This window comes from Patagioenas fasciata, chromosome 33 (assembly GCF_037038585.1).
Source record: "Patagioenas fasciata isolate bPatFas1 chromosome 33, bPatFas1.hap1, whole genome shotgun sequence".
Lineage (NCBI taxonomy): Eukaryota > Metazoa > Chordata > Aves > Columbiformes > Columbidae > Patagioenas > Patagioenas fasciata.
The window spans coordinates 563351-590305 of NC_092552.1; the positions used below are offsets into that span (position 1 = coordinate 563351).

The window sequence follows — 26955 nt, forward strand, 5'->3', positions numbered from 1 at the left end:
CAGTGTCCCCATGACCCCCTCATTGTCCCCATATGACCCCACAACCCCCCCAGTGTCCTTGTGACCCCCCCCATTGTCCCCATGACCCCCCCATTGTCCCCATGCCCCCCTCAGTGTCCATGTGACCCCTTCATTGTCCCCATGCCCCCCCCATTGTCTCTGTGACCCCCCCCATTGTCTCTGTGACCCCCCCCATTGTCCCCATGACCCCCCCATTGTCTCTGTGACCCCCCCATTGTCTCTGACCCCCCCCCCCATTGTCCCCACACCCCCCCAGTCACAATGTCTGGCAAAGGGTTTTATTGACCACGCCCCCCGCCCCCCCCCAATAAATATCCCATAAAAAGCAGAAAAAGCATCAAAAAGGGGCAGTTTGGGGGGGGGGGTCCCGACTATCACACAGTGATAAGGGGACAGTGACCCCCGGGGACAATGGGGGGACAATAAGGGCCACAAGTGTCCCCCCCTGGGGCAGCTGGGGGGGTCCAGGTGTCCCCATGTGTCCCCCCCCCATCCGATGTCACATGATGGGGCTGGGGAGGTGACAAAAGGAAGGTGACAAAAGCCACCTCCACATGTCCCCCGGTGTCCCCAGTGTCACACAGACCTTGAGAGCAAGGGGACCAAGGGAAGGTGACAAAGGAAGGTGACAAAAGCCACCCTGGCATTGCCACCATGTGTCCCCCAGTGTCCCCAGTGTCACACAGACCTTGAGAGCAAGGGGACCAAGGGAAGGTGACAAAGGAAGGTGACAAAAGCCACCCTGGCATTGCCACCATGTGTCCCCCAGTGTCCCCATGTCACATGAAGACCTTGAGAGCACGGGGACCAAGGGAAGGTGACAAAGGAAGGTGACAAAAGCCACCCTGGCATTGCCACCATGTGTCCCCCAGTGTCCCCATGTCACACGAAGACCTTGAGAGCACGGGGACCAAGGGAAGGTGACAAAGGAAGGTGACAAAAGCCACCCTGGCATTGCCACCATGTGTCCCCCAGTGTCCCCATGTCACACGAAGACCTTGAGACCAAGGTGACCAAGGGAAGGTGACAGATCAAGGTGACAAAGGCCCCACTGGGGCTGCCACCACGCATCCCCCGGTGTCCCCATGTCACACGAAGACCTTGGCCAGGCCATTGGTGGTGAGGTGACAAAGAGAAGGTGACAAAAGCCACCTCCACATGTCCCCTGGTGTCCCCATGTCACACGAAGACCTTGGTGAGGGTGCCGCTCCCAAGGTGACCAAGGGAAGGTGACAAAGGAAGGTGACAAAAGCCCCGCTGGCGCTGCCACCACGCGTCCCCCAGTGTCCCCAGGTCACACGAAGACCTTGGCCAGCCTGTTGGCACCGAGGTGACAAAAGCCACCTCCATGTGTCCCCAGGGATGCCATGAAGACCTTGGTGAGGGTGCCGCTCCCAAGGTGACCAAGGGAAGGTGACAAAGGAAGGTGACAAAAGCCACATTGGCGCTGCCACCACGCGTCCCTGGGGTCCCCATGTCACACAAAGACCTTGGTGAGGGTGCCGCTCCCAAGGTGACCAAGGGAAGGTGACAAAGGAAGGTGACAAAAGCCACATTGGCGCTGCCACCACGCGTCCCCTGGTGTCCCCAGGTCACACAAAGACCTTGGCCAGCCTGTTGGCACCGAGGTGACAAAAGCCACCTCCATGTGTCCCCAGGGATGCCATGAAGACCTTGGTGAGGGTGTCGCTCCCAAGGTGACCAAGGGAAGGTGACAAAGGAAGGTGACAAAGGCCCCACTGGCGCTGCCACCACGCGTCCCTGGGGTCCCCAGTGTCCCCATGTCACACGAAGACCTTGGTGAGGGTGCCGCTCCCAAGGTGACCAAGGGAAGGTGACAAAGGAAGGTGACAAAAGCCACATTGGCGCTGCCACCACGCGTCCCCCGGTGTCCCCAGGTGTCCCCGTGTCACACGAAGACCTTGGTGAGGGTGCCGCTCCCAAGGTGACCAAGGGAAGGTGACAAAGGAAGGTGACAAAGGCCCCACTGGCGCTGCCACCACGCGTCCCCCGGTGTCCCCAGGTGTCCCCGTGTCACACGAAGACCTTGGTGAGGGTGCCGCTCCCAAGGTGACCAAGGGAAGGTGACAAAGGAAGGTGACAAAGGCCCCACTGGCGCTGCCACCACGCGTCCCCCGGTGTCCCCAGGTGTCCCCGTGTCACACGAAGACCTTGGCCAGCCCGTCGGCGCCGGCGCTGGCGCCCAGGGCGCGCTGGGGGTGGAAGGTGACGCCCAGGACCCCCTCGTCGTGGCGGCGCCGATGAGCCGGCAGCTCCTGCACGCAGGCGCGGTGACCCCAGTGCCACAGCCGCAGAGAGCAGTCGTGGCCTGGGGACAACGGGGACGTCAGGGGCGATGGGGACAATGGGGACGTTGGGGGTGATGGGGGCAATGAGGGTGTTGGGGGTAATGGGGGTGTTGGGGACATTGGGAGCAATGGGGGCAATGGGGATGTCAGGGACAATGGAGACATTGGGGGTGATGGGGACATTGTGGGCAATGGGGACACTGGAGGCAATGGGAGTGTTGGGGGCATTGGGGACAATGGGGACTTTGGGGGCATTGGGGGTGTTGGGCGCATTGGGGGCAATGGGGACTTTGGGGACGTTGGGGACATTGGGGGCAATGGGGACAGTGAGGGAAATGGGGACATTGGGGGCGTTGGGGGCAATGGGGACATTGGGTCCAGTGGGGACTTTGGGGACAAGGGGGACGTTGGGGGCAATAGGGACATTGGGGGCAATGGGGACATCAGGGGCATTGGGGACAATGGGGGCAATGGGGACATTGGGGGCAAAGGGGATGCTGGGTCCAGTGGGGACTTCGGGGACATTGGGGACGTTGGGGGCAATGGGGACAATGGGGGTGATGGGGACATCGGGGGCAATGGGGACAATGGGGATGTTGGGGGCAATGGGGACATTGGGGGCAATGGGGACGCTGGGTCCAGTGGGGACTTTGGGGACATTGGAGGCAATGGGGACTTTGGGGGCATTGGGGGCAGTGAGGGAAATGGGGACATTGGGGGTATTTGGGACAATGGGGACAATGGGGGTGTTGGGGGCATTGGGGACCTTGGGGGCAATGGGGACACTGGGGGCAATGGGAGTGTTGGGGGCATTGGGGACAATGGGGAAATGGGGACAATGGGACTGTTGGGGGTGAAGGGGACAATGGGGACATTGGGGATGTTTGGGACATTGGGGGTGTTGGGGATATTCGGGGCATTTAGGGACAATGGGGACATTGGGGATGGGACAGGGCTGGTTTGGGGACAGGGACGGGTTGGGGACAGGGACGGGTTGGGGACAGGGACGGGTTGGGGACAGGGACAGGTTGGGGACAGGGCCACTCACTGCCGGACATGAGGAAGCCACCGCTGGGGTCGATGGCCAGGCAGGTGACAGCGTCCAGATGTGCCACCATGGAGTGCACCACGTGACCTGCCGGTGACACCGGGGAGGTGACACAGTGACACCCCCGACCCCCCCGCACCCCTCCGCGATGTCCCCGAGTGTCCCCAACCTGCGCGGGTGTCCAGGAAGCGGATGGCGCGGTCGTCACCGGCGGTGACAATGACGGGCTGGCCCGGGTGACAAACCACCTGGTTGATGGCGCCGCCACCTGCGTGGGGACATGGGGGACGCTCTGGGGACCTCGGCGGTGACAATGGGGACAGGGTGGGGGACGCTCGTGTCACTCACGGGTGTCCAGGAGCAGGAGGGGACGAGCCACCGTCACGTCGTAGAGCGCTGTCACCCCCGTGCGGAATGCCACCACCAGGTGACACGGCTGGGTGGCCGAGAAGGTGACGGAGGTGGGGACACCGTGCTCTGCGGGACATGGGGGTGACAGGGGTGTCCCCAAGGCCGAGGGGACGTCCCCTGAGGTGGGGACATCAGGAGGATGGGGACCCAGGGGGTGACAGGGGTGTCACCAAGGCCTTGGGGACTCTGTGATCCAGGATGGGGACACAGGGTGACAGGGATGTCCCCTGAGGTGGGGACACCAGGAGGATGGGGACACCAGGAGGATGGGGACCCAGGGGGTGACAGGGGTGTCCCCAAGGCCTTGGGGACTCTGGGATCCAGGATGGGGACACAGGGTGACAGGGGTGTCCCCAAGGCCTTGGTGGCACTGTGATCCAGGCTGGGGACCCAGGGGGTGACAGGGGTGTCCCCAAGGCTTTGGGGACTCTGGGATCCAGGATGGGGACACAGGGTGACAGGGACGTCCCCAAGGCCTTGGTGGCATCGTGATCCAGGTTGGGGACCCAGGGGGTGACAGGGATGTCCCCTGAGGTGGGGACACCAGGAGGATGGGGACACCAGGAGGATGGGGACCCAGGGTGACAGGGACATCCCCGTGTCCAACTCACCGCTCTGCGCGTCGTAGGTGACAAGGGGGGTGACACCGTGGGGGTCCCAGAGGCGGACGGTGCCATCGGCCGAGCAGGACGCCAGGCGGTCACCCGCGGGGGACAAGGCCACGGCCCACACGGCGTCACCGTGTCCCCGCAGGACCCCGCTGAGGTCACCGGGGTCTGGGGACAACGGGACGTGTCACCCGGGGCGGGGGACAGCGGGAGGTGTCACCAAGGGACAGTGGGAGGTGTCACCGAGGGACAGCGGGAAATGTCACCGAGGGGTCTGGGGACAGCGGGAAGTGTCACCAAGGGACAGCGGGAGGTGTCACTGAGGGGTATGGGGACAGGGGGAGGTGGCACTGAGGGACAGTGGGAAGTGTCACCAAGGGGTGTGGGGACAGGGGGAGGTGGCACCAAGGGACAGTGGGAAGTGTCACCAAGGGGTCTGGGGACAGCAGGAAGTGTCACCAAGCAGGGGGACAATGGGATGTGTCACTGAGGGCTGGGGGACAGTGGGAAGTGTCACTAAGTGACAGTGGGGAGTGTCACCGAGGGGTGGTGACACCATGTTGTCCCCCCAGCCAAGGCGGTGACACCGCAGTGGGGACACGCGCCCCGAGGGGGGTGACGCGGGGCGGGGGACACGTGGGCGGTGACGTCACCGGTGTCACCGAAGGGGCCGCACCCACCGTAACCGTCGTAGGGGTCAAGGTCAAGGTCAAGGTCGGGCAGGCGCCAGCGCCGGATGTCACCGTCCACCCCCCCGCTCACGCAGGTGCCACCGTCCCCGCTCACGGCCACCGCCAGCACCGCGCCCCTGGGGACAATGAGGGGACAACGAGGTGACATTGGTGGCCCTGGGGCCGCCTGAACCCTGTGGTGACCCCAAGTGTCCCCAAACCTGCCCTGAGTGCCACTTGGTGTCCCCAAACCTGCCCCACGTGTCCCAAAATCTGCCCTAAGTGTCCCCTTGTTGTCCCCAAATCTGCCCTGAGTGTCACTTGCTGTCACCAAACCTGACCCAAATGTCCCCAAACCTGCCCAGAGTGCCACTTATTGTCCCCAAACCCAGCCCAAGTGTCCCCAAATGTCCCCGAACCTGCCCCGAGTGTCCCCAACCCTGCCCCGAGTGTCCCCTTGGTGTCCCCAAACCTGCCTCAAGTGTCCCCAAACCTGCCCAGAGTGTCACTTATTGTCCCCAAACCCAGCCCAAGTGTCCCCAAATGTCCCCAAACCTGCCCCGAGTGTCCCCAAACCCTCCCTGAGTGTCCCCTTGGTGTCCCCAAACCTGCCCCGAGTGTCCCCTTGGTGTCCCCAAACCTGCCCCGAGTGTCCCCAAATGTCCCCAAACCTTCCCCAAGTGTCCCCAAATCTGCCCCGAGTGTCCCCTTGGTGTCCCCAAACCTGCCCCGAGTGTCCCAAACCCTCCCCGAGTGTCCCCTCGGTGTCCCCAAACCTGCCCCAAGTGTCCCCTGTCCCCCACGGTGTCCCCAAACGTCCCCAACCTGTGTCCCCGGAAGGCGTAAACCGGCTCCACATCCAGCGCCGCGCTCCTGGTGACAAACAGGGGGTGACAACAGCGCCCGAGGGGGGTGTCCCCCAGCGTTTGTCACCATTGTCACCTACTTTTTGGGGACGAGGGGCTTGTGGAGGTTCCAGAGCTTGATGGTGGCGTCCTCGGAGGCGGTGACAAGCGCGGGGGCGTTGGGGACAAAGGCCAGCGCCCGCACGGCGTCGTAGTGACTGCGCAGGGTGAACCTGGGGCTCCAGCTCTTCTTGGGGCTGTCACCGGGCTCGGGGACCTGCGGGGACAGAGCGGGGACAGGGCTGGGGACACCTGGGGGACAGTTGGGGACACTCGGGGCAGGTTTGGGGACACTCGGGGCAGGTTTGGGGGCACCAAGGGGACATTCAGAGTAGGTCTGGGGACACCAAGTGACACTCGGGGCGGGTTTGGGGACACCAAGGGGACATTCAGAGCAGGTCTGGGGACACCAAGTGACACTCGGGGCAGGTTTGGGGACACCAAGGGGACATTCAGAGCAGGTCTGGGGACACCAAGTGACACTCGGGGCAGGTTTGGGGACACCAAGGGGACATTCAGAGCAGGTCTGAGGACACCAAGTGACACTCGGGGCAGGTTTGGGGACACCAAGGGGACATTCAGAGCAGGTCTGGGGACACCAAGTGACACTCGGGGCAGGTTTGGGGACACCAAGGGGACATTCAGAGCAGGTCTGGGGACACCAAGTGACACTCGGGGCAGGTTTGGGGACACCAAGGGGACATTCAGAGCAGGTCTGGGGACACCAAGTGACACTCGGGGCAGGTTTGGGGACACCAAGGGGACATTCAGAGCAGGTCTGGGGACACCAAGTGACACTCGGGGCAGGTTTGGGGACACCAAGGGGACATTCAGAGCAGGTCTGGGGACACCAAGTGACACTCGGGGCAGGTTTGGGGACACCAAGGGGACATTCAGAGCAGGTCTGGGGACACCAAGTTACACTCGGGGCGGGTTTGGGGACACTCGGGGCAGGTTTGGGGACACCAACAAGACATTCAGAGCAGGTTTGGGGACACCTGGGGACACTCAGGGCAGGTTTTGGACACTTGGGGTGGGTTTGGGGACACCAAGGGGACATTCAGAGCAGGTCTGGGGACACCAAGTGACACTCAGGGCAGGTTTGGGGACAGCAAGTGACACTCGGGGCAGGTTTGGGAACACTTGGGGCAGGTTTGGGGACATTTGGGGACACCAAGTGACACTTACGTCAGGTTTGGGGACACTTGGGGCAGGTTTGGGGACACCAATGGGACATTCAGAGCAGGTCTGGGGACACCAAGTGACACTCGGGGCAGGCTTGGGGACACTGAGGGCAAGTTTGAGGACACCAAGTGACACTTAAGGCAGGTTTGGGGACACTTGGGGCAGGTTTGGGGACACCAAGTGACACTTGGTGCAGGTTTGGGGACACTTGGGGCAGGTTTGGGGACACCAAGTGACACTTAGGGCAGGTTTGTGGACACTTGGGGCAGGTTTGGGGACACGCTGGGGACAGCGGCCCTTCAGGGCAGGTTTGGGGACACATTGGGGACACTTTGGGGACCCTGGGGGGGTGACTCACGTCACAGCCCAGCTCGTTGTCGTTGGTGACAGTCAGGCTGGCCAGGTCCCCAAGGGTGACGTCCCCGTCCCCAACGCTGTCCAGGATGAAGACGTCGGAGATGCCCAGAGACCCTGCGGGAAACGGGGGGCTGGGGGTGGCCCTTGGGGACAGGGACCCCCCCGGGGGACACCGGGACACCCCAGGGGACACTGTGACCCCCCCAGGTGACACAGGGTCCCCCAGGGGACACAGGGACCCCAGGAGCAGGGTGACATCCCTGTCACCGATGACCCTTTGGAAACGGGGGGCTGGGGGTGGCCCTTGGGGACAGGGACCCCCCCGGGGGACACCGGGACACCCCAGGGGACACTGTGACCCCCCCAGGTGACACAGGGTCCCCCAGGGGACACAGGGACCCCAGGACCAGGGTGACATCCCTGTCACCGATGACTCTTTGGAAATGGGGGGCTGGGGGTGGCCCTGGAGGACACAGGGACATGGTGACCCCCCCAGGTGACACAGTGAGTCCCCTGGTGACATTGTGACCCCCCAGGTGACATTGTGACCCCCCCAGGGGACACAGGGACCCCAGGACCAGGGTGACATCCCTGTCACCAATGACCCTTTGGAAACGGGGGGCTGGGGGTGGCCCTGGGGGACAGGGGGACATGGTGACCCCCCCAGGGGACATTGTGACCCCCCCAGGGGACACAGGGACCCCAGGACCAGGGTGACATCCCTGTCACCAATGACCCTGCAGAAACAGGGGGCTGGGGGTGGCCCTGGGGGACAGGGGGACATGGTGACCCCCCAGGTGACACAGTGACCCCCCAGGTGACATTGTGACCCCCCCAGGTGACATTGGGACCCCCCGTTACCTTCATGGGGCCTCGGTGGCCCCGCGCTGCCCGTTTTCGGGGGGATCCCGTCCACATCCCCTGTGTCCCCCAACCCCCCCCGCAGCCGCTCTGGGGGGGGACAAGTGACAATAGGGGGGGGTCAGGTGACACCGAGGGGTTCAGGGGGGTCCCCCCAAACCTGTCCCCCCCCTCACCGAGCTCGGGGGGTCTGGGGGGGCCCCCGGCGTCCCCTGCACCCAGGAAGTGGAATTCGCCCAACGCGTCCTCGGAGTCGTCGTCGTCGTCATCGTCATCGAGGGGGGGGCTGGGGGGCACCTGGGGGGGCACAGACAGATTTGGGGACCCCCCCTGTAGTTTGGGGACCCTCCCATCAGCTTTGGGGACCCCCCTGAGGTCTGGGAGACCCCCCTGAAGTTTGGGGACCCCCCCGAAGTGTGGGGACCCCCCCATCAGCTTTGGGGACCCCCCTGAGGTCTGGGAGACCCCCCTGAAGTTTGGGAACCCCCCCGAAGTTTGGGGACCCCCCATCAGCTTTGGGGATCCCCCTGAGGTCTGGGAGACCCCCCTGAAGTTTGGGGACCCCCCCGAAGTTTGGGGACCCCCCCATCAGCTTTGGGGACCCCCTGAAGTCTGGGAGACCCCCCTGAGGTTTGGGAACCCCCCCGAAGTTTGGGGACCCCCCCATCAGCTTTGGGGAACCCCCTGAGGTCTGGGAGACCCCCCTGAAGTTTGGGAACCCCCCCGAAGTTTGGGGACCCCCCATCAGCTTTGGGGATCCCCCTGAGGTCTGGGAGACCCCCCTGAAGTTTGGGGACCCCCCCGAAGTTTGGGGACCCCCCCATCAGCTTTGGGGACCCCCTGAAGTCTGGGAGACCCCCCTGAGGTTTGGGGACCCCCCCGAAATTTGGGGACACCCCATCAGCTTTGGGGACCCCCCTGAGGTCTGGGAGACCCCCCTGAAGTTTGGGGACCCCCCCGAAGTTTGGGGACCCCCCCATCAGCTTTGGGGATCCCCCTGAGGTCTGGGAGACCCCCTGAAGTTTGGGGACCCCCCCGAAGTGTGGGGACCCCCCCATCAGCTTTGGGGACCCCCCTGAGGTCTGGGAGACCCCCCTGAAGTTTGGGAACCCCCCCGAAGTTTGGGGACCCCCCCATCAGCTTTGGGGATCCCCCTGAGGTCTGGGAGACCCCCCTGAAGTTTGGGAACCCCCCTGAAGTTTGGGGACCCCCCCATCAGCTTTGGGGACCCACCCCAGCTTTGGGGAACCCCCTGAGGTCTGGGAGACCCCCCTGAAGTTTGGGACCCCCGTGAAGTTTGGGGACCCCCCCTCAGCTTTGGGGACCCACCCCCGCTTTGGGGACCCCCCCGAAGTCTGGGAGACCCCACTGAAGTTTGGTGACCCCCCCTCCAGGTCTGGGAGACCCCCCCGAGGTTTGGGACCCCCCCCAATTTTTGGGGGACCCCCCCCCACCTTGACCCGCTCCTTCCTGTGCAGCCCGGGGGGGCTCTCGGCGTCCTCGTCCTCATCGCTGTCCTCGTCCTCGGGGGGGGGAAAGGCCCCCCCGCCGCCCCCCCCCTCCTCCGTCTCCCTCCCCGCGTTCCTGGGGGGGGGGGGACACACACACTTAAAACAAAGCGACCCCCCCAAACCCCCCCATCCAGGACCCCCCCCCCAATTCCTCACCTCTGAATCTGCTCCTCAATTCGCCGCAGCAACAGAGACGCCGGGGGGGGCGGCGGAGGCGGGGGGGGCGCGTTTTTTGGGGGGCCCCCCCGGCCCAGCAGCGCCCGCACGCGCCGGGACCTCATGTCCAGGATGGTGTCGCTGTACCCCACCTCCTCCAGGTACCTTTTTATGGGGGGGGGGTATAATTTAGGGGTGGGGGCACCCCAAAAATACCCCCCCCCCCCTTTAGGACACACTCACTGTCGCAGCAGCTGCCGTCCCTCTTTCCAAGCCACCGGGTCACCCCCCAGCGTTGTCACCTCCCCGGGGCCGTTTGTCACTGGGGGGGGGACACAATAAGGGGGGGGGACATTATGGGGGGGTCAGGGTACCCCAAAAATCCACCCCCCCCCCCAATGACACTCACCCGGTTCCGCTTTCTTCTCCCCGTCGGCGCCGAATTTCAACTTGTGGTACTTGGACCTGGGGGGGACACAGGGAGGTGACAATGACGTGGGAATGGGGAGGGGGTGACCCCCTGTGCTGGGGGGGGGAATGTTGGGGTGTCCCCCCCCACCTCTCCTGTTTTAGGGCGAATTCCAGCATTTTGATGCGGCGCACCAGGTCGGTTTTGAGGTTTTCTTGGCCTTTGCGCTCGCCCTGCAGGAAAGCCACCTGCGCCTGTGGGGACAGGGGACGAGGGGACAGGGGACGGGGGACAAGGGACGGGGGGACATGGGGGCATGAGACATGGGGGACATGAGACATGGGGGACAAGGGAATATGGGGACAGAGGGGATGGGGGTGCGGGGGGGATATGGGACATGGGGATGAGGGGGACAAGGGGACATGGGGATATGGGACAGGGGACAAGGGGATATGGGACATGGGGACATAGGGATGGGGGGACAAGGGACAGGGGGGACATGGGGACATGGGACAAGGGGAACAAGGGATGGGGGGACAAGGGATGGGGGACAAGGGATGGGGGGGACATGGGGACGGAGGACATGGGGATGGGGGGACATGGGGACATGGGACAAGGGGAACAAGGGATGGGGGGACAAGGGATGGGGGGACAAGGGATGGGGGGGACATGGGGACGGAGGACATGGGGATGGGGGGACATGGGGACATGGGACAAGGGGAACAAGGGATGGGGGGACAAGGGATGGGGGGACAAGGGATGGAGGGACAAGGGATGGAGGGACATGAGACATGGGGACAAGGGAATATGGGGACAGAGGGGATGGGGGTGCGGGGGGGATATGGGACATGGGGATGAGGGGGACAAGGGGACATGGGGATATGGGACAGGGGACAAGGGGATGTGGGACATGGGGACATAGGGATGGGGGGACAAGGGACAGGGGGGACATGGGGACATGGGACAAGGGGAACAAGGGATGGGGGGACAAGGGATGGGGGACAAGGGATGGGGGACAAGGGATGGGGGACAAGGGATGGGGGGACATGAGACATGGGGACAAGGGAATATGGGGACAGAGGGGATGGGGGTGCGGGGGGGATATGGGACATGGGGATGAGGGGGACAAGGGGACATGGGGATATGGGACAGGGGACAAGGGGATATGGGACATGGGGACATAGGGATGGGGGGACAAGGGACAGGGGGGACATGGGGACAGGGGACAAGGGGAACAAGGGATGGGGGGACAAGGGATGGGGGACAAGGGATGGGGGGGACATGGGGATGGGGGGACATGGGGATGGGGGGACATGAGACATGGGGACAAGGGAATATGGGGACAGAGGGGATGGGGGTGCGGGGGGGATATGGGACATGGGGATGAGGGGGACAAGGGGACATGGGGATATGGGACAGGGGACAAGGGGATATGGGACATGGGGATATGGGATGTGGGGACAAGGGACAGGGGGGACATGGGGACATGGGACAAGGGGAACAAGGGATGGGGGGACAAGGGATGGGGGACAAGGGATGGGGGGGACATGGGGACGGAGGACATGGGGATGGGGGGACATGAGACATGGGGACAAGGGAATATGGGGACAGAGGGGATGGGGGTGCGGGGGGGATATGGGACATGGGGATGAGGGGGACAAGGGGACATGGGGATATGGGACAGGGGACAAGGGGATATGGGACATGGGGACATAGGGATGGGGGGACAAGGGACAGGGGGGACATGGGGACATGGGACAAGGGGAACAAGGGATGGGGGGACAAGGGATGGGGGACAAGGGATGGGGGGGACATGGGGACGGAGGACATGGGGATGGGGGGACATGAGACATGGGGACAAGGGAATATGGGGACAGAGGGGATGGGGGTGCGGGGGGGATATGGGACATGGGGATGAGGGGGACAAGGGGACATGGGGATATGGGACACGGGACAAGGGGATGTGGGGACAAGGGGATATGGGATGTGGGGACAAGGGGATATGGGACATAGGGATGGGGGGACAAGGGACAGGGGCACAGGGGGACATGGGACAAGGGGAACAAGGGATGGGGGGACAAGGGACAGAGGGGACATGGGGACAGGGGGACAACAGACAAGGGGACGAGGGAGCAGGGGGACATGGGAATATGGGAACAGGGAGGATGGGGGGACAGGGGGGATATGGGACATGGGGACAAGGGGATATGGGACAGGGGACAAGGGAATATGGGACATGGGGACACAGGGATGGGGGGACAAAGGACAGGGGACACAAGGGGACACGGGACAAGGGGAACAAGGGATGGGGGGACAAGGGATGGGGGGGACATGGGGACGGGGGACATGGGGACGAGAGAACAGGGGGACATGAGACATGGGGGACAAGGGAATATGGGGACAGAGGGGATGGGGGTGCGGGGGGGATATGGGACACGGGGATGAGGGGGACAAGGGGATATGGGACACGGGGACAAGGGGAACGGGGGACAAGGGGATATGGGACAGGGGGACATGGGGACGAGAGGACAAGGGGATGGGGGACAAGAGGATGGGGGACAGGGGACAGTGGGATATGGGACAGGGGGACATGGGGACGGGGGAACATGGCGACAAGGCACATGGGGACAAGGGGATGGGGGACATGGGGACAAGGGGATGGGGGACAGTGGGACAAGGGGATATGGGGACAAGGGACGGGGGGACATGGGGACGAGGGGGACAAGGGACAGGGGGGACAGGGGGACATAGGGACAAGGTGGACGAGGGGACAAGGGACATGGGGGACAAGGGAATATGGGGACGGGGACATGGGGACAAGGGGGATGGGGGGAATATGGGACATAGGGAGAAGGGGAACAAGGGGACATGGGGACATGGGACAAGGCGACATTAGTGGCCCCAAGAGTGACACTGGTGGTCCCAGAGCTTGGTGACAATCCCGGGACACTGGTGGCCCCAGGAGGGACATCGGTCTAGGGGGGTCCTGGGTGTCCCCAGTCCCAGAGGGTCCCCAATCCCGGGTCTGGGGGGTTCCGGGGGTCCCCAATATGGGAGGGTGTCCCCAATGCCTGGGTGTCCCTGATCTTGGGGGGTGTCCCCAATCCTGGGTGTCCCCAATCCCAGGTCTGGGGGTCCCGGGATCCCCAACCCGTGTGTCCCCAATTCCAGGTCTGCGGGGTCCTCTGTATCCCCAGTCCCAGGTCCAGGGGGTCCTGGGGTCCCCAACCCCGTGTGTCCCCACTCCCAGGTCTGGGGGTCCCGGGATCCCCAACCCGTGTGTCCCCAATCAGGGGTCCCTTGTGTCCCCAATTCCAGGTCTGGGGGGTCCCGTGTGTCCCCAATCCCGGGTCCCGGGGTCCCCAACCCCGTGTGTCCCCAATCCTGGGTTAGGGGGTCCCGGGGTCCCCAACCCGTGTGTCCCCAGTCCCAGGTCCGTGGGGTCCCGGGGTCCCCAACCCCGTGTGTCCCCAGTCCCGGGGTTCCCAACCCCGTGTGTCCCCAGTCCCAGGTCCGTGGGGTCCCGGGGTCCCCAACCCCGTGTGTCCCCAGTCCCGGGGGTCCCCGACCCCGTGTGTCCCCAACCCCGCGTGTCCCCACTCCCGGTCCCGCCCCCGCCGGTGCCGCCCCCCCCGCCATTTCCTCCCAAGATGGCGTCGGCCGCCCCGCTCCCCGCGGGTCCCCCGGGGCGGGTGTGAGGCCGCGGGTTCGAGCCCCGGTACCTGCAGCTCGGCCCTTTCCGCCTCCCACCGCCCCTTCTCGGCCTCGAACCGCGCCCACTCGTGCTGGATGAAGTGCAGGATGCCGGGCAGGCTGAGACCACCGCGACCCGCGGGTTCGGAACCGGGTCCGGGGCCGGGTGGGGGCGTCCCGGGGGCCGGGGGGGGCGGGTGCGCCCGCGGTGCTGCCGGTGCCGCCCGCTCCGCCGCCATCACGGCTGCCACAAAGGGAGCCGATGGCGGGGCGCGCGGGGGCCGCTTCCTGCCACAAACGGAGCCGGAAGTGGAGGGGCGGGGCTCGGCTGGGGTGGGGGGGGCGTTGCCGTGGCAACCGCGCCCGCGGGCGGGACGGCGGGGTATGAGGCCTATGGGGGTTATAGGGACCTATAGGAGGCTATAGAGGAGGAGGGAGCGGGGCTATAGGCAACAAGGGGGTGGGGAGGGGCTGTATGGGGGTGCAGGTGAGGGCGTCCAGGGGTTATAGGGGATGGGGGGGACACATGGGCCTGTGGGGGGGTATGGGGCCTATAGGGGACTGGGGGGTTGGGAAGGGGCTGTAGGGGCTATAGGGGAGGAGGGAGCGGGGCTATAGGCGACAAGGGGGTGGGGAGCAGCTCTAGGGGGTGCAGGTGAGGGTGTCCAGGGGTTATAGGGGATGGGGGGGACACATGGGCCTGTGGGGGGGTATGGGGCCTATAGGGGCTATAGGGGACGGGGGGGTTGGGAAGGGCTGTAGGGGCTATAGGTGACAAGGGGGTGGGGAGGGGCTGTAGAGGGTGCAGGTGAGGGCGTCCAGGGGCTATAGGGGATGGGGGGGACACATGGGCCTGTGGGGGGGTATGGGGCCTACAGGGGCTATAGGAGCTATAGGGGGTGAAGGTGAGGGGGTACAGTGGCTATAGGGGATGGAGAGAGGGGCACAGAGCTGTGGGGGGTCCAGGGCCTATAGGGGAGGGGGTATAGGGGCTATAGGGGACGGTGGGGTTGGGAAGGGGCTGTAGGGCATATAGGGGAGGGGGTATAGGGGATATAGGGGCTATAGGGGATGGGGGTTTGGGACGGGGCTATAGGGGCTATAGAGGGTGCAGGGGAGGGGTTACAGTGGCTATAGGGGATGGGGAGGGGGACACAGGCCTATGGGGGGCCATGGGGCCTATAGGGGCTATGGGGTCTATAGGGGCTATAGGGAAGGGGGTACCAGGGCTATAGGGGGCAGGGGGGGTGTTGGGGCTATGGGGGGTGCAGGGGAGGGGGTACAGCGGCTATAGGGGACGGGGGGGACACACACAGGCCTGGGGGGGGGTATAGAGCCTATAGGGGATGGGGGGGGTATAGGTCCTATAGGGGCCCCTAGGGCTGTGCCAGCCCCAGCACCCAGGGCTCAGCTTGGGGGGCTCATTACCCCCCCCTCATTAATTAACCCCTTGGGTCACACAACGACCCCCCCTCATTAACGCTTCGTTCCCCCCCCAGCTCCAACGCCGAGACCCCCCCGCCGGTGACACGCACGGTAGGACCCACATCGGCATGAGGGGGGGCCCTAATTAACTAATTAACTCCCCAGAGGCGCTAATTAACCCCTCGCCATGCGGGTGCGGCCGTCCCAAGCCGCCCTCGCTGGGGGGGTCGCCCTCAACCTCCTCCTCCTCCTGTTCTACTGGCGCTGGGGGGCGCCCCCCCCGCCCTCGTGCCGCGGCCCCCGCGCCGTCCCCGGCGTCACCGTCGTCCTGTTCGCCGCCGAATCCTCCGAGGTCGCCGACACTTTGGGGACCTCGCGCTCCTTCGCCGCCCTCCCCGTCCCCGTTCTCCTGGTGGCCGAGGTGGCTCCGTACCCCCCCGTCCCGCTCCCGGCGGGGGTGTCGCTCCTTCGCCTCCGCCCGGCGCTCGAGGGCTCCCCGATCCGCCCGGAGCTCCACGTCCGCACCCGCCACGTGGCGTTTGTCCCCGACGGCGCCCGCGCCGTCCCCGGGCTGCTCGAGCGCATGCGGGACGTCCTGGAGAGCGGTGGCAACGACGGTGACGGTAACGGCGAGCAGCTCCGCGTGGTGGCCGCGCCGGTGGGGACGGCTCCGCCGCGTTGCCGCGAGCTCCGCGTGGACGCGCGGGGGTGGACGGTGTCGTACGGCCCCGCCGTCCCCCTCGGTGGCTCCGGTACGTCCTGCGGCGCCCTGGAGGGTCCGTCCGTCCTTCTCCTCCGCACCCGCGACCTCTTCTCGCTGCCGCTGCCCTTGGCGCAACCGGCGCCGGCCTCTCTCTTCATCCAAGCGGCCGCTCGCCGCTGGCGCCTCCGCGTCCTCCCGGCGCCGTTCCCGGCGGCGCTTCGCCCCCCCTTGTCCCCCCACGACGCTTGGAAAGCGGCCGATCTGGCCCAAAACCGGCACCGCCGCCTGATGGCCGAGCTGGGGGTGAAGCGCGAGGCGCTGGCCGACGGCGCCGATCGCTGGTACGGCTGCACCAAAACCACGCCGCGCTGTTTCGGCACCGTGCACGCTCGCACCCCCCAGTATCTCCTGGCGGGGCGCTGGACCCCCCCGTGTTGCCTGCGGGCGCTGCGGGAGACGGCGCGACACGTGGTGGCGGTGCTGGAAGGTTCCGGCGTGCGCTATTGGTTGGAGGGGGGGACGTTATTGGGGGCCGTGCGCCTCGGGGACATCATCCCGTGGGACTACGACGTGGACCTGGGCATTTACCGCGAGGACGTGGGCAAGTGCCGCTGGTTGGCGGCGGCGGCGGCCGGGACGCCGGTGGAGGACCCTGAGGGGTTTTATTGGGAGAAGGCGCCCGAGGGGGAGTTTTACCGGGTGCACTTCAGCCGCGCCAACCGGCTCCACGTGGACCTGTGGCCGTTTTACGCCCGGGGGGGCACCATGACCAAGGACACGTGGCTGGGGCACCCGCAGGACGTGGAGTTCCCCGAGCGGTTCTTGCGCCCGCGGGAGCCGTTGCGCTTTGGGGGGTTCACGGCCATGGGGCCCAACAGCCCCCGGAGCTTCCTGGAGCTCAAGTTCGGAGCCGGTGCGGTGGAGAACCCCGAGTATCCCAACCCTGCGGTGCGGAGGATGCGGGAGGATGGGGGGCCCCTCGGGGGTGGGATGGGTGGTGAGGGGGTGATATAGGGTGGGACACACCGTAGGGGGACAATAAACCATGTGACACTGCCTGGGAGGACGATAGAGTGTGGGACACACTGGGGGGGGACATTAAAGTGTGTGACACCCAGTGAGGGGATGATAAAGTGTGTGACACTGTGAGGGGACAATATAGTGTGTGACACTCAATGAGGGGACGATAAATTGTGTGACACCCAGTGAGGGGACGATATAGTGTGGGACCCCCGTAGGGGAACAATAAATCCTGTGAGGGGACAATAAACCCTGTGACACCCAGTGAGGGGACACTAAAGTGTGTGACACCCAGTGAGGGGACACTAAAGTGTGTGACACACCATGAAGGGGATGATAAACTGTGTGACACCCAGTGAGGGGACAATATAGTGTGGGACACACCATAGAGGAACAATAAACCCTGTGACACCCAGTGAGGGGATGATAAAGTGTGTGACACCCCATAGGGGAACAATAAACCCTGTGAGGGGACAATAAACCCTGTGACACCCAGTGAGGGGACACTAAAGTGTGCGACACACTGTGAGGGGACGATATTGTGTGTGACACCCCATAGGGGGACAATAAACCCTTTGACACCCAGTGAGGAGACGATAAAGTGTGTGACACACCATGGGGGACAATAAACCCTGTGACACCGCATGAGGGGACAATAAACTGTGTGACACCCAGTGAAGGGACAATAAACCCTGGGACACCCCATAGGGGAACAATAAACCCTGGGGGTCCCTGTGTCCCCCCCAATGTCCCCTGGGCCACTCTGGGGGTCCCTGTGTCCCCCCCTAATGTCCCCCCCACTCTGGGGGTCCCTGTGTCCCCCCCAATGTCCCCTGGGCCACTCTGGAGGTCCCTGTGTCCCCCCCTAATGTCCCCCCACTCTGGAGGTCCCTGTGTCCCCCCCTAATGTCCCCCCACTCTGGAGGTCCCTGTGTCCCCCCCTAATGTCCCCAACACTCTGGGGGTCCCTGTGTCCCCCCCTAATGTCCCCAACACTCTGGGGGTCCCTGTGTCCCCCCCTAATGTCCCCCCAACTCTGGAGATCCCTGTGTCCCCCCCTAATGTCCCCAACACTCTGGGGGTCCCTGTGTCCCCCCCTAATGTCCCCAACGCTCTGGGGGTCCCTGTGTCCCCCCCTAATGTCCCCCCAACTCTGGAGATCCCTGTGTCCCCCCCTAATGTCCCCCCCACTCTGGGGGTCCCTGTGTCCCCCCCTAATGTCCCCCCCACTCTGGGGCTCCCAGTGTCCCCCCCCCAAGTCCCTGGTGTCCCCAGACCCCCCCAGTGTCCCCAGTTTGGTGACAAACCCAATGGGCACTGGGGGGGGAGGTGGGGACACATCACAACCACTTTTATTGACACCACAGTGATGGGTGGGGGGGACACAAATGACACCGAGACCCCCCCTGGGGTGGGGGGGACACACGGGGGGGACTCACGGGGGGGGGTTAAACTGGTTTAACTGGTCCCAGTTCACTCCAGCGACTGCAGCATCAGCAGCTGCTTCAGCACCTTGGTCTGGCTCGTCTCCCGGATCTCGCCGGCCAGGAACATCTCGTCCACCACCGTGTACACCTGGGGGGGCCAGGGATCAATGGGGGGGGGTCCCCAAGACCCCCCTGGAAAATGGGGGGTCCCCAAAACCCCCCCCTGGAAAATGGGGGCACCCCCAAAAGGGATTGAACCCCCAAACCCCCCAGTTTCACTCACCCTGTACAAGTTAAGCACCAAATCAACTCACAGACATTATGGGTCCCCCCTAAATCAAGGGGGTGCCCAACCCCCCCAGAGATCAAAGGGGGGTCCCCAAGACCCTCCTGGAAAATGGGGGGGTCCCCAAGACCCCCCCCTGGAAAATGGGGGCGTCCCCAAAAGGGACTGAACCCCCAAACCCCCCACTTTCCTCACCTTGTAGAAGTTAAACACCAAATCCAACTCACACACATTATGGGTCCCCCCTAAATCAATGGGGTCCCCAAACCCCCCCAGAGATCAAGGGGGGGGTCCCCCAACCCCCCATAAGATGGGGGGGTCCCCCAACCCCCCCAAGTTGGACTGAACCCCCAAACCCCCCACTTTCCTCACCTTGTAGAAGTTAAACACCAAATCCAACTCACACACATTATGGAAATACTCATTGAGCACCTGGCGGAGGGAGAATGGGAGGGGGGGGGGTGTTAATTAATGGGGGTGTGGGGTTAATTAGGGTGTGTGTTAACTAACGGGGGTGTTAACGAGGTGCTCACCTCAACGAAGTTGTGGATGGCCTCCAGGTAGGCCAGGTTGTTATCGGTCACGTCCACGCAGATGCAGAAGTAGAGCCCAGCATAGCGGCGATAGATGATCTTGAAGTTGCGGAACTGGGGGGCAAGAAATGATGGGGGGGGGGCACAAAATTATGGGGGGGGCACAAAATAATGGGGGGGGCACAAAATAATGGGGGGGTTGGGGGAAGGATCGGGCCCCAGGGGGAATTGGATTTGGGGGGTGAACTGGGTAATGGGGGTGGGAAAATGGGGAGAGGTGGGGGGGAAAGGGGACTGGGGGGCTGGGGGAAACTGGGGGAAACTGGGGGGGCTGGGGGGGGAAAGATTGGGCCCCAAGGGAATTGGGTGTGGGGGGTGAACTGGGTAATGGGGGTGGGAAAATGGGGGGACTGGGGGAAACTGGGGGGGAAAGGATCGGGCCCCAGGGGAAATGGACTTGGGGGGCAACCTGGATAATGGGGGTGGGAAAATGGGGGGACTGGGGGGGATTGGTGGGGGACTTGGGGGGGCAAGGATCAGGCCCCAGGGGGAAACCAGTGGTGAGGGGTTTTGGGGTGAAACGAGGGGGGGTTTGGGCTCGAAATGAGGGGGTTTTGGGGGTGAAACTGGGGGGGGGTATGGGGCAAAACTGGGGGGGGTTTGGGGGTGAAACCAGGGGGTTTTGGGGGTGAACCCGGGGGGGGGTTTTGGGGGTGAACCCGGGGGGGGTTTTGGGGGTGAACCCGGGGGGGGGTTTTGGCTCTAAATGAGGGGGGTTTTGGGCTGAAACTGGGGGGGTTTTGGAGCTGAAACCGGGGCGGGGTTTGGCTCTAAATGAAGGGGTTTTTGGGGTGAAACCGGGGGGGGGTTTTGGGGCGAAACTGCGGGGGTTTTGGAGGTGAAACCAGGGGGTTTTTGGCTCTAAATGAGAGGAGTTTTTGGGGCAAACCCGGGAGGTTTTTGGGGTGAAACTGGGGGTGGGTTTGGGGGTCAAAACCAGGGGGGTTTTGGCGGTGAACCCGGGGGGGTTTTGGCTCTAAATGAGGGGGGGTTTGGGGTGAAACCAGGGGGAGGTTTGGGGAGAAACCGGGGGGAGGTTTGGGGGTGAACCCGGGGGGTTTTGGAGTTGAAACCGGGGGGGTTTTTGGGGTGAAACCGGGGGGATTTTGGGGTCAAAACCGGGAGGGTTTTGGGGGTGAACCCGGGGGGGTTTTGGGGTCGAACCCGGGGGGGTTTTGGGGGTGAAACCAGGGGGAGGTTTGGGGGTGAACCCGGGGGGGTTTTGGGGGTGAACCCGGGGGGGTTTTGGAGCTGAAACCGGGGGGGGGTTTGGCTCTAAATGAAGGGGTTTTTGGGGTGAAACCGGGGGGGGCGTTTGGGGCGAAACTGCAGGGGTTTTGGAGGCGAAACTGCGGGGGTTTTGGAGGCGAAACTGCGGGGGTTTTGGAGGCGAAACCGCGGGGGTTTTTGGCTCTAAATGAGAGGAGTTTTTGGGGCGAACCCGGGAGGTTTTTGGGGTGAAACCAGCGGGGGTTTGGGGTGAAGCCGGGGGGGTTTTGGGGTGAAACCGGGGGGGTTTGGGGGCGCCACCTCCACGAAGTTGGTGTGCTTGGCGTCGCGCACGGTGACCACGGCGTGCACCTCCTCGATGAGCTTCTGCTTCTCGTCGTCGTCGAACTGCATGTACCACTTGGCCAGGCGCGTCTTGCCCGCACGGTTCTGGATCAGGATGAAGCGGATCTGCGGGGGGGGGGGCAAAAATTCATATGGGGGGGGGGGCAACGTTTGGGGGTTCAATGGGGGGAGGGTGAGTAAAGAGTTCCTCCACAAGCGGCTTTTTTGGGGCTTCCAAGTGTCTCCCTATAGGGATCCCCCTCCCCTAAGGATCTGGCTGGGGGGGGGGCAAAAAATTAATATGGGGGTGTCAAAGTTTGGGGGTTCAATGGGGGGGGGGGGGGTGAGTAAAGAGTTCCCCCCACAAGCGGCTTTTTTGGGGGGATTTTGGGGCTTCCAAGTGTCGCCCTATAGGGACCCCCCCCCCCCAAAACTTCACCTAATAAGGATGTGGCTGGGGGGGAGGGGGGGGAATAATGAGGGGGGTGTCAAAGTTTGGGGGTTCAATGGGGGGGGGGGGGGGAATAAAGAGTTCCCCCCACAAGCGGCTTTTTTGGGGGGATTTTGGGGCTTCCAAGTGTCTCCCTATAGGGACCCCCCCAAACCTCCCCCTAAATGGGGGTCACCTATAGGCCCCCTCATAGGGTTACGAGAATGGGGAGCCCCATAGCCCCCCCCATAGGGTCACTACGTCCCCCGCCCCACCCCATAGCGCACCCCAATAATTCCCGCCTATAACGGGGTCACTCCGGGGCCCTCCCCACGCTGTCACGCCCCGCGGTGGGGTCCAACCCCCCCTCCATCCACTCCCTATAGAGACAACATAACGGGGACTCCCCTGCCCCCTCAAATCCCCCCCCGCTCCTCACCATGGTGGTCCCGGTTCCCGTTCCGTGCCCCCCCCCACCCGCCGGATATCCGGCTTCCCCCTTCCGCGGGGCACGCTGGGATTTGTAGTTTCCGCTTGGTTGCCGCACCGCCCCCCTCCCCGGACTACATTACCCAGCGGGCTTTGCGCGCACGCGGGGCATGCCGGGATATATCCCCCTTCGCCGTAACGGGGAGACGGCGGCAGGGGGTAATGGAGGCCGCGGAGCGGCGGGGGGGCGGCGGTAAATAACGGGGGGGGGGGGGGTACGTTAATAACGGGGGGTGGGGTGTGATACCGGGAAAGGGGGGGGATAGCGAAAATATAGAGGGGATAACAGGGCGGCAACCGCGCATGCGCCTTGGCGCCTGGCGCAATTCTTACAGTACGCATGCGCCGCTGCTAGACCACGCCCCCCTCCTGCGCGGCCACGCCCACCCGCCCCCGTCCAGCGCGGGAGGAGGCGGAGGCGGAGGGAGGGGGAGGGGGAGGGGGAGGAGGAGGAGGAGGAGGAGGAGGAGGAGGGGGAGGAAGGCGCCGCCGCCATTACAGGCCCAGCCCGCCCCGGCGGCCCCGCCGCCCCCCCGCCGCTCCCGCCGCCGCCCCGAGGGGGGAGATGGCGCCTCCGCCCGCCGCCCCCGGCCCGGCCCGCCGCCGCCGCCGCCGTCACGGTGAGGAGCGAGCGATCCCGCGTTCCGCAACCCACCCCCCCCCCCCGAGAACAATGGGGCAGCCCCACCCCCGCCCGCAGCGGCGCCCCCCGGACCGGCCCATTGCCCCGGCGGGGGGAGCCGGGCGGAGCGGGGCCGCGGGCTGGGGAGGGGGGGACACCCCGAATTGAGGCGGGGGGGGGCGCATCGCGGCGGGGGGGGCTCCTCCGCTCCTAAGGGGAGACCCCCGACACCCATTGAGGGGGGAAGAAGAAGGGGAGACCCCCCCCCCCATGTTTAAAGTGACCCCCGCAGGTTGAGGGGGGGGGGTCTCCCCTTACCCCGCCCTAATTGGGGGGTTCAAGGGGGTCTGACCCCCCCTAAATCTCAGTGACCCCCAGCAATGAGGGGGTGCGGGGGGGGGTGCAGAACCCCCCATGAAGAGCGTGGGGGGCTCCCCCAAAGTGAGGGTTGAACCCACAATTAAAGGGGGGGGGGTGTAGCTTTTTGGGGTGTCCCCCCCCCCATTTTAATTTTACCCCTCCGCGTTCCCCCTGTTTCCCCCCCCATAATTAAAACCCCCTTTATATCCATTAACGAACGGTTCAACCCGCGGCCGCAGCTTAAACCTGCGCACAAAGATCCTTTATTCGGGCTTTTTTCACCCAAACGGGGGCTCAAATTCCCCCGGGGAGTATTTTTAATTAATATTTGGATCATTTAAATTAATCCCCCCCCCCCCCATTTCACCGTTTGAATGCGCGGAGGTGACGCCGGGCCCGGCGCGCTCCGTGGTTCAATTTGTAATGACCCGAATTCCTGGGTTTTTACCTTATTTTTGCCCTTTTTTGGATGCTTTTGCCCCCCAAAATGGGACAGGATTGAAGGAACCGCACGATTTAACGAACCCCCGCAATTAAAAGTTGGAACGCCCCGAAAATTAGAAATTAAAACACCCTAAAATTATAAATTGAAACACCCCAGAATTATAAATCAAAACACCCCAGGTATTAAATATTGAAACACCCCGAAATTAAACATTAAAACGCCCCAATAATAAAAATTAACCCCCCCAAATTAATAATGGAAACGTCCCAAATTAACAATTGAACGGCCCCGATATTATAAATTATAAGACCCCAATATTATAAATTAGAACACCTCAATATTATAAATTATAACACCCCAATATTATAAATTAGAACACCCCACTATTAATAATTAGACCACCCCACTATTAATAATTAGACCACCCCAATATTATAAATTAGACCACCCCAATATTATAAATTAGACCATTCCAATATTAATAATTAAGACTCCCCAAAATGAGAAGTTAAACCACCCCAAAATTAACCCCCCCAATATTAATTATTAAACCCCTCAAAAATGACAAATTAACCCCCCCAAAAGGCACCGGCGCTCCCGCCGTTTCCCCCATTCCTCCCCAATTTGGGGGGGCGTAATTAGCGCTAACGAGCTTCGTCAGGCTCCCGACGGCGCCCGGAAAATCAACTGAAGTTGTTCTGATTTTCCTCCCCGTTTTACCCCGTTTTTGGGTGTTTTGGGGCGTCGAGGTCGGCTGGGAATGGGATTTATTGCGGCTGCGAATTTGGGGTGGAAAAGCCATTTTTGGGGTGTCATCACAGCCTAATTAGCGGCGTTAATTGGCGCTCGTCGGTCTTTGCTCCTCGGGTTGTTTGGCCCCGGTGACTCAACGTGGACCTTGTCCTGGTTTATTGGCCCCGGTGACGAGTTTTGGGTTCAGTGACTCCCAGGATGGGGCCATTAACGAAGGTGGTGGCGCCGTTAATGAGCGGGTTGGGTAATTAATGGCCCGTTCCCACTGCCGAGATGTCGCCGGTTGGGTTTGGGTTGGTTTAATGTCCCCATCGCCACCACCAAGACGTCGCCGGTTGGGTTTGGGTTGGTTTAATGTCCCCATCGCCACCACCAAGACGTCGCCGGTTGGGTTTGGGTTGGTTTAATGTCCCCATCGCCACCACCAAGACGTCGCTGGTTGGGTTTGGGTTGGTTTAATGTCCCCATCGCCACCACCAAGACGTCGCCGGTTGGGTTTGGGTTGGTTTAATGTCCCCATCGCCACCACCAAGACGTCTCCAGTTGGTTGAACATCTCCAGTTGGGTTTGGGTTGGGTTGAACATCTCCGGTTGGTTTTGGGTTGGTTGAACATCTCCGGTTGGGTTTGGGTTGGTCGAACATCTCCGGTTGGGTTGGGGTTGGTCGATCATCTCCGGTTGGGTTGGGGTTGGTCGATCATCTCCGTTTGGGTTGGGGTTGGTCGATCATCTCCGGTTGGGTTGGGGTTGGTCGATCATCTCCAGTTGGGTTTGGGTTGGTCGAACATCTCCAGTTGGGTTTGGGTTGGTTGAACATCCTGTCCCCACCACCGAGACGTCTCCAGTTCCCAGTTGGTTGATCATCTCCAGTTGGGTTTGGGTGATTGAACATTTCCAGTTGGGTTTGGGTTGGTTGATCATCTCCAGTTGGGTTTGGGTTGGTTGAACATCTCCATTTGGGTTTGGGTTGGTTGAACATCCCGTCCCCACCACTGAGACGTCTCCAGTTCCCAGTTGGTTGATCATCTCCAGTTGGGTTTGGGTGATTGAACATTTCCAGTTGGGTTTGGGTTGGTTGATCATCTCCAGTTGGGTTTGGGTTGGTTGAGCATCTCCAGTTGTGTTTGAGGCTGTTGGGTTGAACATCTCTGGGGTTATTGATGGCAAAGCCAAGAGCTCAACCCAATGAGGACTCGACCCAATGAGGAGTTGACCCAATGAGGACTCAACGCAATGAGAACTCAGCCCAACAAGGGCTCAACCAACGAGAACATGGGCTCAACCCAGTGATAACTCGACCCAACGAGGGCTCAACCCAATGAGAACTGGACCCAATGAGGACTCAACCCAATGAGAGCTCAACAAGGGCTCAACCCACCAAGAACTTGACCCAATGAGGGCTCGACCCAATGAGGACTCAACCCAATGAGAACTTAACCCAATGAGGGCTCGACCCAATGAGAACTCAACCCAACGAGGGCTCAACCAACAAGAACTTGGGCTCAACCCAACGAGAAGTTGACCCAACAAGAGCTCAACCCAACAATAATTTGACCCAATGAGAGCTCAACCCTACCAGAACTTGACCCAGTGAGAGCTCAACCCAACAAGAACTTCACCCAATGAGGGCTCAACCCGGTGATAATTTGACCCAATGAGAACTCAACCCAACGGGGGCTCAACCCAATGATAATTTGACCCAACAAGAACTTGACCCAATGATAATTTGACCCAATGAGGGCTCAACCCAATGATAATTTGACCCAATGAGAACTCAACCCGGTGATAATTTGACCCAATGAGAACTCAACCCGGTGATAATTTGACCCAATGAGAACTCAACCCGGTGATAATTTGACCCAATGAGAACTCAACCCAGTGATAATTTGACCCAATGAGAACTCAACCCAGTGATAATTTGACCCAATGAGAGCTCAACCCAATGATAATTTGACCCAATGAGAACTCAACCCAATGATAATTTGACCCAATGAGAACTCAACCCGGTGATAATTTGACCCAATGAGAACTCAACCCAATGATAATTTGACCCAATGAGAGCTCAACCCAATGATAATTTGACCCAATGAGAACTTAACCCAATGATAATTTGACCCAATGAGAACTCAACCCAATGATAATTTGACCCAATGAGAGCTCAACCCAACAAGGGCTCAACCCAATGATAATTTGACCCAATGAGAACTCAACCCAGTGATAATTTGACCCAATGAGAACTCAACCCAACGAGGGCTCAACCCAATGATAATTTGACCCAATGAGAACTCAACCCAGTGATAATTTGACCCAATGAGAACTCAACCCAACGAGGACTCAACCCAATGATAATTTGACCCAATGAGAACTCAACCCAACGAGGGCTCAACCCAACGATAATTTGACCCAACAAGATCTGACCTCACCAACTCAACCCCAGCTCAACTCAATTTTACCCGCGGAGAGGACGAGGATCCCGCCGGTCATTAAATAACGAACAAACCGTTAATCCCAGGAGCCGCGCGGGGTTGTTTTTAAGCCTAATTTCTATCATTTTGGGGTCAAAACACCCGGTTTCTCAAGTTCCGGGGTGGAAAGGCGAGTGCCGCGATTCCCTTCGTTCCGCCTTGAAAATCGCGGGAGAACGACCCAAGTTAAGATGTTAATTCCGCCCCAAACTAAACCCAAACTGCTATGAAATCTTTC

The 26955-nt window shown here is 62.2% G+C and overlaps 3 protein-coding genes across 5 annotated transcripts; 1 reads left to right on the forward strand and 2 right to left on the reverse strand.

Annotated features, from left to right (window-relative positions):
* Positions 1–283: 283 nt before the first annotated feature.
* STRN4 (striatin 4) lies at positions 284–14440 on the reverse strand. The gene is made up of 17 exons (XM_065859479.2): positions 14175–14440; positions 10603–10706; positions 10453–10508; positions 10287–10365; positions 10044–10208; positions 9831–9960; positions 8553–8673; positions 8377–8466; positions 7517–7629; positions 6015–6190; positions 5894–5941; positions 5078–5205; positions 4401–4565; positions 3727–3855; positions 3548–3646; positions 3379–3465; positions 284–2350 (listed from the first exon to the last, which is right to left on the reverse strand). Exons 1-17 carry the CDS (start codon positions 14382–14384, stop codon positions 2181–2183), a joined length of 2070 nt encoding a protein of 689 aa, XP_065715551.2. The 5' UTR covers positions 14385–14440; the 3' UTR covers positions 284–2180.
* FKRP (fukutin related protein) lies at positions 14147–17878 on the forward strand. Of its 2 annotated transcripts, none has more exons than XM_065859480.2 (2): positions 14147–14287; positions 15645–17878. In XM_065859480.2, the coding sequence occupies exon 2, from the start codon at positions 15758–15760 to the stop codon at positions 17285–17287; it is 1530 nt and encodes a 509-aa protein (XP_065715552.1). In that variant the 5' UTR covers positions 14147–14287; positions 15645–15757; the 3' UTR covers positions 17288–17878. The 2 variants fall into 2 exon arrangements, with proteins under 2 accessions (XP_065715552.1, XP_065715554.1); XM_065859482.2 differs by lacking the exon at positions 14147–14287 and adding an exon at positions 14450–14527.
* A 738-nt stretch (positions 17879–18616) lies between these two features.
* On the reverse strand, positions 18617–22077 carry AP2S1 (adaptor related protein complex 2 subunit sigma 1). 2 transcript variants are annotated; one of them, XM_065859355.2, is made up of 5 exons: positions 22023–22077; positions 21130–21279; positions 19540–19653; positions 19379–19438; positions 18617–18868 (listed from the first exon to the last, which is right to left on the reverse strand). In XM_065859355.2, the coding sequence occupies exons 1-5, from the start codon at positions 22023–22025 to the stop codon at positions 18767–18769; spliced, it is 429 nt and encodes a 142-aa protein (XP_065715427.2). In that variant the 5' UTR covers positions 22026–22077; the 3' UTR covers positions 18617–18766. The 2 variants fall into 2 exon arrangements, with proteins under 2 accessions (XP_065715427.2, XP_071656879.1); XM_071800778.1 differs by lacking the exon at positions 19379–19438.
* Between the last annotated feature and the right edge of the window lie 4878 nt (positions 22078–26955).

What these genes read in the sequence shown, in the direction of transcription:
- FKRP (XM_065859480.2), top strand. Translation starts at nt 15,758, where the DNA reads ATGCGGGTGCGGCCGTCCCAAGCCGCCCTCGCTGGGGGGGTCGCCCTC.
- AP2S1 (XM_065859355.2), bottom strand. An exon ending in AGCACACCAACTTCGTGGAG is followed by an intron (nt 19,654 to 21,129) that starts GTGGCGCCCCCA and finishes CTTGCCCCCCAG; the next exon opens with TTCCGCAACTTCAAGATCAT. An exon ending in TGGTGTTTAACTTCTACAAG is followed by an intron (nt 18,869 to 19,378) that starts GTGAGGAAAGTG and finishes TGGCCCCCCCAG; the next exon opens with GTGTACACGGTGGTGGACGA.
- STRN4 (XM_065859479.2), bottom strand. Translation starts at nt 14,384, where the DNA reads ATGGCGGCGGAGCGGGCGGCACCGGCAGCACCGCGGGCGCACCCGCCC. An exon ending in TGACCCCTACGACGGTTACG is followed by an intron (nt 4,566 to 5,077) that starts GTGGGTGCGGCC and finishes CGTTGTCCCCAG; the next exon opens with ACCCCGGTGACCTCAGCGGG. An exon ending in CTTCCTGGACACCCGCGCAG is followed by an intron (nt 3,466 to 3,547) that starts GTTGGGGACACT and finishes TGTCACCGGCAG; the next exon opens with GTCACGTGGTGCACTCCATG.